General features: G+C 38.9%; 1 protein-coding gene across 1 annotated transcript in view; it reads right to left on the reverse strand.

Moving 5' to 3' along the window:
- Nucleotides 1-9,204, reverse strand: part of HHIP (hedgehog interacting protein) — a 158,120-nt gene that overhangs the window by 41,093 nt on the left and 107,823 nt on the right. Inside the window, exons 5-7 of the mRNA XM_006887009.1 lie at nt 6,766-6,917; nt 6,205-6,378; nt 4,666-4,809 (exon numbers count right to left, since the gene is read on the reverse strand). Of these exons, the coding sequence (XP_006887071.1) occupies nt 4,666-4,809; nt 6,205-6,378; nt 6,766-6,917 (470 nt within the window). The remainder of the gene's footprint in view (nt 1-4,665; nt 4,810-6,204; nt 6,379-6,765; nt 6,918-9,204) is intronic.

Here is a 9,204-nt window from a genome sequence, read left to right on the forward strand (position 1 = left end):
AGACGAAGCCCCAGAATCCTTGCCTCCAAGGAGTAGCCTGGTTTATCCCTCTCTAGGATGAATCTGTTTGTTTTCTTGGCAGTCCATGGTACATGCAATACTCTTCTCCAGCACCACAGCTCAAAGGCGTCAATTCTCCTTCTATCCTCCCTAGTCATTGTCCAATTTTAATGTTATTTTTTTTTGATGAGTATTAATGATCTCTAGAAGACACTTCTTAATTTTTCTTGATATCTTCTTCACTTGAATGTATAAGTTGACTTTAAATGTTTACTAGTGTTAATGACTAGAATGTGAGTGCTCACTTTAAATATGCACTAGGTGTTATTATCACTAGTATAATCATTTGAGAAATATTTTGAATGAGAATCAGTGTCATGCTCACTTTACACTGGCAAAACGCTGCAACATGGCTTTGTGTGTCATATATGGAATCACTGCACTAATAAAACAAAGCATGTTTTCCTCTCCGGGAATAAAGTAAAGCTGGTTGTCACAACCAACCACTGAACTGCTTTACACTGACTGTCTTCATACTCTATATACCTAATCTTGGGGCCAAAACTGCTCTGTAATTTTAGCCACTCACTCTAAACTCAATTAGATTAGTGACTACCTCTGACTTCTTATTTTTAAAAAAATATTTTATATTTATTTGCATACAAAATTCATATACATTATGCTTCATACTATCTTTCATTCACACTGTATCTTGTACAATCGTTTCTATTCACTGTGCTTTATAAAATGAGTCACCATTGAGCTATACTCACTATTACCCCATCTTTGCAGATCCCGACAGTTCTTGCCCATTTCCTTTACCCCCTCCCTGCACCCACCAAACTGTGTGACGCTGTGATATCCCCTCTGCCTATCTTCACCCCTTAGCTCTCACTCCTTCCTTCCAGGGACCCCCATACACGCTTTACTAGTTATTTTTCTACTTTTATAATAATGGCATCTCTAACTTTTTGAATATTGTTTCCTTGTCCTAGTTCAAAGCTGAGACTATAATAAATCCACTGCTATGGAGTCAATTCTGATTCATAGCAACTTTCTATTGAGTTTCTAAGACTATGAATCTGTATTAGAGAAGAATACTCCCCTCTTTCCCTTCGTGTAACCAGTAGATTTGAACTGCTAACCTTTTGGCTAGTATCTCAACAAATAACACAATACCCAGGGCTCTTTGGGAATATGTTGTTGTTGTTTTTACTTGCCAAAAAATCAACTATATAAATCACAGTGACCCTATAAATTATAAGGTCTGAAACTTGCCCTATCCTGAGCCTCTGACACACCTGCCCTCATTGCTATAATCACTGTGCCAGTCCATCTCATCGAGAGTCTTTCTCTCCTGTGTTGACTATCTTTCCAAGCCTGATGTCCTTCTCCAAGGACTGGTCCCTCCTGGCAATATGAACTTAATAATTATTGAATGTTTAAGTCAATGAGGAACTGGATATGGGGAGTTTAGGCTAGGGGAGAATAAGGTAAAAAAAGAACAAAAAAAACCCCACCAACAAACAAAATCCCAACGAAGTATAGAAAACGGGCTCTCTTTTTAAAAACGTTTATTATAGTATTATTGACACTTTGGTATTTCCTGTTGGTGACTCTAGTATTGTTGTTGTGTGTCATGAAGGTGATGTCCTTCTGTGATGGAGAACAGCTCATAGGGCATTCTTGGCTGTAATCTTGATGGAAAGCAGATCAACAGGTCTTTTCTCCCATACAATGGCTGTTGGGTTCAAATTGCTGATCTTTTAGTAGCAGCAATCACTTAATTACTGCACTACCAGACTCCTATTGACATGTAAACTAAAATGGAAACTCCCATTGCTTTTGCATTGATTCTGACTCACAGTGACCCTAAATGGTAGAGCTAGAGTCTCCAAGGTTTTAAACATTAAGGAAAAATCCCTGGTGACATAGCGTTTAACATGGTAGGTTGATAACTGAAAGGCTAGCAGTTCAAAACCATCAGCTGCTCTGTGCGATTAAGAGGAGAAATACCCTTCTATGAAGATTTACAGCCTTTAATAAAATTCAACAAAGGGTTGCTATGAATTAAAACTGACTTGATGGCAATGATTTGGAATCTCAAAGGAAACACACTATTATATCTTTCTTCCAAGGATTATCTGTGGATTCAAAGTAATGACCCCTTAGTAGTCATGACTTAAAATGAGTATTTCCTTCTTTTTGTGTGCCTGTTCTGCCCATTGCAGGGTGTTTAGACCATCCCTTCCCTCCACTCACTACATGATGCCAGTGATACTTCTTTCAGTTGAGACAACTAAATATGTCTCTAGATATTACCACATGTCCCTAGGCAAGACCACTGCACCGAGTATCACTATTTTAGACCAAAAAATTACATTACTTAAACAAATCAAACCACTATGGTATTACATACATTTTTTTTTTTTAAACCACAGCAAACTTTTTAAAGTAGGTCCTGGGTCTCAAGAAACCTAACAGTCTTAAGTTGCAATTATTGAAATAAAACCCAATGAAACCAAAACTACTGGCTCCAAATTATTCTATTCATGACAGAAACTCTAAACTTGACCTTCAAAAGATGAGCTCTTTGTTTTGGAGCAACAGTCGCTTTATTGTTTCCTTTGATTCGATGATTCACAGAACATAATGCCTGGTGGCAACTGGAACACAGACATATTGTGACTTAAAGTAGAACTAGATCCACTGAAGGCTGAGAATCTATCTGTTGTGTTGTCTTTCTTTTGAAAATGGAGAAATTATGACAGAAGAAGGATTGACCTCTTTGCTGTCAATAGAAACAGCTAACCTGGAAGCCCGGGGCAGATCTCCTAGAGTGAGGCCACAAGTTCTAGTTCCAGTTGCATAGCAGGTCCACTGAGAACTCTCTGGGCTCCTATAACCCCATGTTTCTCGTGCATAAAGCCCAATACCAGCTACTTCAGAGCAGCGAGGGAGCATAAAGGAGATAATATATATAGAATACCTATTGTAATACCCAGAATCAAAGTGCTTAGTAAAATGTAGCTTTACTTTCAGTCAATAATTATTTCAGTTTCCTCTCTGCTTGATTAAATCTTCTTCTGTTTAAAATACTCTTGGACGATGGTGGAATAACAACCCCTTTTCCTTTGGCCCTTTGCTGCCATAGCAGGTCCCACACCCCGGCACAGGCATCCTGCCACACATACAGTCTATAAAGTGCCCACTGAACTCGGTGTTTTTTCACTGAGCGTTCAGGACCCCCAGGAAGTTTGCACGAAAGCCCCAGTAGGATTGTGGTGACTCAGGCTGCTCGACTTCAAAGTGCGGCTTGGTGGTGGTATCTGTGAGTGCTGAGCTATATGAATGGAATGTGACAGTTTCCTCCACATCCTGAACCCACCTTAAGTATTCCCTGTCGTACAGATTTTAAGATCGGCTGAGATGCCAAAGAGGAAATGAGCTGTAGACTTTGACTTTGATGGAAGGGAGATGAAGGGCAGGAGGGATTATAAAAATAAAAAGTTTGAGAAATACTCACCTTGCACATAGTGAACACTCAATAAACATTAAATGGCAATAATAACTTAGCTAGTAAATGAATGAATGTGGCCAGATGCTCCTTCCTATGAATTTTAGACCACAGACAGGATGAAGCATTCGTCATCGAATTTCTATATTATGCTTCACAGCACTTTATAAATGTACCAAAAATTTCTCACTCCATGTGCTTCTTAGTTTTCTCTTCTTTATAGTTAATTATAGTATAGCAAAGGGTCAATATAAATTCCTTTAGTGCTTGTAATCTTTTTCAAGGAAAAAAATATTGCTTATTTAGCCAAACTCCTTGGCAAATTGATACTGTAACACCATGCAGCTATGAAGATGAGAAATGTAATTGAACACCTACGTAGTGTCAGACACTATACTTTCTGCTTTACATTTATGTTTTCATTTAATCAATGTAGCATTCTTGCAAGGTGGCTATTATCACCCTCTATAAAATAAAAGGAAATTAAGCTTCAGAGGCATTTCAAGAAACAAAAGATCCATTATCTCACTAAATTGTCCAATTTGGCTATTTGCTTATTACACTGAACTAACAGTGCTCATTGGATGAGGCTTTTAGTTGCCATGGGGTTGGCCCAACTCGTGGTGACCTCATGCTTCGTGGAATGAAAAGCTGTCACAGCTGAGATGAACTGGTGACTGGACCCTCGTGCTCCACAGGGTGTTCCTGAGGTGATTTTCTGAAGTGGATAACCAGGCCTTTCATCCTAGACCATCTTCCTTTGGAAGCCTTGTTCAGCATCACAGCTAACTCAAGCCCCCACAAAGAGATGAGTGGAGGCTGAGCATGAGGCACACTGGCAAAGAATTAAATTTGGGTCTTCCCCATGGAAGATGAACATTCTACCTCTGAATTACTACTGCCTCTCTTATCTAATCACTACCCAAAATTATTTTTAAAAATTTTTCTCCATGTATTTGTCCTTGTGGTTGATCAATCTGTCTTCTTCGTCTGGTTCATATTTTCACAAAACAGCATTAAGTATTCTACTTGTGATTGTAGAAGTACTATCTTGGATCCCACTCTTGTCTGTCATATGGCCCAGAGACCCTTCCCTTCCCCGTCCCCCCTCAGTTCCTGAACCCCAGGCAGCCTCCAAAGCTTCTCACCTGCCTGGATCATGAAGCCCATGAGCAAACACTTCGGGGGGCTGGTTGGTGCTGTTGAAGTGTGGGTTGGTCCTTGGTATGGCGTAAGGTACATTGCACATGTCTGTGTCTACATCCAGTCGTAGCACTGAGCCTGTGAAGTCACTAAAAAGATGAGAGACAGCGTAAGTGCTTTAGTTCCTATTTTGTATTTTCTCTATGTGGATTTCAGTAAGGTTCAGGTCTGTCTTGGAGAGGGTGAAACCAAGATACTCTGTGGCTCTAAGTATTTTGAAGCTTCCTCTCACATACTTTGGGCACATGAAGGGACCGGTCCTTGGAGAAGGACATTATGCCTGGAAGGGTGAAGGGACAGCACAGGAGAGAAAGACCCCAGATGAGATGGATTGACACAGTAACAGGAATAATAGGGGTAGGTGTGTCAGAGATAGCAAAATGGGCTCAGGACAGGGCAGGGTTCAGGGATGTTGTACATAGGGTCATTATGACTTGACAGCACATTCTAAAAACAACAACAACAATGAGTAGGGAGCTCTTGGAGTATAGCCTGTGGAGAACTGCACTGCTAACTTAAAGGCAGCATCTCTCTGGCAGCTTACATCTACTACGTGCTCTGAGGAGGGAAAAGATAGGCATGCTCCTCCCACGTTATTTACAGCCTCCTGAAAACCTGTTGGAGGGTCAGTAGTCAGTTCTGACTCGATGGCAATGAGTTCAGTTTGAATAGACCTTTACAGGTAAATGAGTCAGTCTCCTATTGGGAATAAAATGACAAATGTTCCAATTTCTACACTGTGGGGAATGAAGACAGGGGCAGGGGCTTCTTGGCAAGTGGCAACACTAAGACACAGCACTCCTGGTGGCTGAGGAGACTGAGATCAGGGGTACATTGCCTTGTGCATGCTCTTTCTTTTTTTGCCAACACATGCATTTTGTGTACACTTCAATGAGGTGCTGCTTTTCAACGCTGAGTGCAGGAGAAGCAGCTGCCCCCCCCCCAGAGCTACAGCCCAGGCTCATGGACCACAGATGACTCATGTTCTAGCAGGGACTTCCAAATAACCCCCCAAAGCACATTATTCAGTTTATCTTCATCATACTAATATACAGCCTATATCTTACAATCTAGATTTGTACTTTACAACTCTGTATTTATATTTCACAAGTAAGACCGTTAAAGTTTATGAATGGGTCTTCATTTCATTTCTAAAAGCAAAATGAATTTTTTTTGAGTGTGTATCATTTTTCAAAGACCCTTTCTTTTTAACTCAGATCCTTTTTGCTGGTACTTTGAATAGATGACTATGAAGAGAAGGCCATGTGTTGTCATCTTTTAACTTGTTGTTGTTGTGTACCATCAAGTTGGAACCAACTCATAGCTGGCTCCGGTGGGTTTTCAGAAGCTGTAAATCACACATGAGGAGATTGCCCATCTTTCTCTCTCAAAGAAGCTGATGGATTCAAACCACATGGTTGACAATGCAGCTCCTTACCACTAGGCTACCAGAATCAGCCCATCATCAGCCAAGATTCTTTTACCTCAGCCCATCCATTTCTTCCATATCGTCCAATGTTATCATTCCATCCCCAAGAATGATGTACAAAAAGCCATCGGGCCCGAACAACAACTGTCCTCCCAGGTGCTTCCGGTGCAGCTCTGCCACTTCAAGAAAAACTCTGGCTGTTCTCAAATCAACTTGATGTGGGTTTTTCCTACATTGTGGGGAGGAAACAATAGCACGATTGTTAAAAATGCCAGGCAAATTTACCAGAGAGTAAATAACACACATAAATGTGGAAGCCAACATCCAACATACACAGAACATAAAGACTGTAAAGGGTGCTAGTAAATATTACTGAAAAAAAAATTATTACTCTCTAAGTTTTGGAAATAGCATTTAAGTTGAAAATTAATTGAGAAATATGCCAAAGCCATAATTTCCCCTTAAGATACATATGAGGCTTACAGCAATGTGGAAATGATGGTTTAATTGCTGCCACCTTATGGCTAATTATTTCTAACCTCTAAAGAAATTTAGGAAGAGATGAGGAGAAAATAAGGTTAAGAAGAAAAATGATGCCTCTGCACGTCAGCAATACCTGGATACTGTGTACTCCACCACCCTAAGAATGTGGTCGTGAGGCCCGATAGCCCACCGTTCTTGGTTGGTGGTATAAGACACATACAGCTTTCCATTTTTCTTGTAATTGGGATGGAATGCAAGGCTTAGCAGTCCTCTTTCATCTCCTCCCTGCAGTCAAATGAAAAACACAAAGAATTGTGACGTTAATTATCTTCTTTATTGTGTTTCAACTGGAACTCCAAAAGAGACTTTTTCTTTCTTTTGGATAATCGGTGCCCACACTTTTTTTTTCTCCTGTGCAGATTGCACAAAAAAGGATTATCAAACATTTCATTTTGTGGAACTCCTTAATGTTTAGGACAAGACAATTGTCTGGTGTGGTTATCTATGCACAGGACTCACATCCCTTTTGTCTGGTGATTTGCGTGTGTGTCATGTTGGGAGGCTCTGAAGAAAAGTTGAAGTGGAGGATTCTTTCCTAGGTTACTAGATTGCTTGTAGTTCATAGAAGACAAATAAAAAGGTTCATAATCAGCAGTCACTTCTAATCCAAGTATCCCAAACCTAAAACACAGTGTGGGCTGCCAACTCCCACTGTCTTGGCAATCTGTTTAGAAAACAGTTAAATTGCTTGTGTAATATGTAAACCTTTGTTTCACCCTGGAGGCATGCGCACCAGTTGTCACAACGATGGTGGTCTATTCATCATAGCTGGGTAATAAGCAACCTTAGCCTATCTACATAGAAACAAGGTAATTTTACATGTATCCCTTCTCTGCACAGGGCTTTTCTTAGACGGATAAAGACATAGGAGGAGAGCTAAGCACCAAGGCTAGGGTGGAGCAAGAGAAATACTAGGGAGGAAAGGGGACCCTAGGAATTAAAATAAAAATCCCAAACAACTTGCTTTTGTTATTGTATAAATGTCAAGGATTGTATACATTAGGCATGCCAAATGTTGTAACAATTAAAACATCATCATGTTCTCAAATGGAAAGGCATTTTATCTTTATTTCCTGCTGATTCAGTTTGCAGTTTCATGAAATTCAAGATGGCCCTAACATTTATTTTATCCCACAAGTAGTCTAGGAATTTCTATCATGAAATCACAGTATCTAAAATTATCTAGATTAAAGACCTTACAGCTTCCTATTCTTGCTTACGAGTGAACATTACAATGGTACAGGGTATGACACAGAAATGAAATGCTTTAACTGCAGCTAGAATGTCCCTTTATAAATGTTATTTCATTAAACATCACCACAAGCCCTGTTACAAAGATCTATGAGAAGTTATGCCTTCTGACAGGTTAAAAGAGAAAAAAAATCTACAATATGATAAGGTATTCACAACTACTACTTAATCCTGGAAACTCTTTCAGGAAGCTCTTTTTTGCTGTCTTGAGCAGCTTTGTGCTATGTGAATACTGCTTGTAGTTGGTGTTCTAAATATCCTTCAGATGGATTTGTGATTTAAAGTCTCAAACATAATGTTTAATAAGCATCATTGGGCTTGTTTCCTAGGTATGAAAAATGTTTTCAGATATCTTCAACTAAAAGTGGAAACATTCTCCCTTTAAGAATTATACAAAAAATAAAGCAGATGCATAGATTCCATGGCTATCAATTCATCAGTCAAATGGAAAAAAAAGTACATTTCAAATAACCAATCTTTCTTTGCAGATGACAATGTAGTTAATTTTAATGAAAACTCATTTGACAGAAGGGTAAAAATCAAATAACTATGATTTATGAATGAGCCCCTGTATTTTGTATATATTTGTTATGATGATTTTAATATTGACTTGCTGTTTTTCTTCTTATATCTTCATTAAGTATCTCTCGTGTTTCTCAGAAGTTGAAAGACGCTAGAAAGTGTAACTATGAAATCATTTGATTGTAGCAAGGCCACTGCACTTTCAGACTTCCTTGAATGAATGGAAAGAGGACTCCTAGGGGTAGGATTTGGTTTGTGATTAACTCCTCACTGAATATATTTCCCTCAGAAGCTGTGTGTACAGGTTAAGTACCGTGTGTCCCCCTCACTAAATCCTTGTGTTCCACTCTGAAAAGCTTTTATTGAAAGTCATTCTTTTAATCAAATTATCCTAAATACAATTTAATTTGGATGGAAACATTTTAAAATTGTGCTGGCTGCTATTCAGAAATTAGGAATGATTAATTAATGCTCTTTGGCAAAAAAGATTTAAGTAAATCTAAATTGATAGAAAACAATTGTTCATGCCAGAGATTCACCTGTCACATGAGTGACTCTCAAGTATTATTGATATTATGAGTTATATATGGACAATAAAAGAAAAATCTGAATAAAGGAAATAAACAGGTTAAGCAAAGAATTTTTTTTAATTTAGGTTGTTTATTTTTCATTTCAATGAACATCTACAGAGATTTTGGGATTCCATTCATTCATTGTTGCACCCTTCTCCCTGCACAAA

The sequence above is a fragment of the Elephantulus edwardii genome, unplaced genomic scaffold (assembly GCF_000299155.1).
Source record: "Elephantulus edwardii isolate Elephantulus edwardi_28Jun2011 unplaced genomic scaffold, EleEdw1.0 scaffold00053, whole genome shotgun sequence".
Classification (NCBI taxonomy): Eukaryota; Metazoa; Chordata; class Mammalia; order Macroscelidea; family Macroscelididae; genus Elephantulus; species Elephantulus edwardii.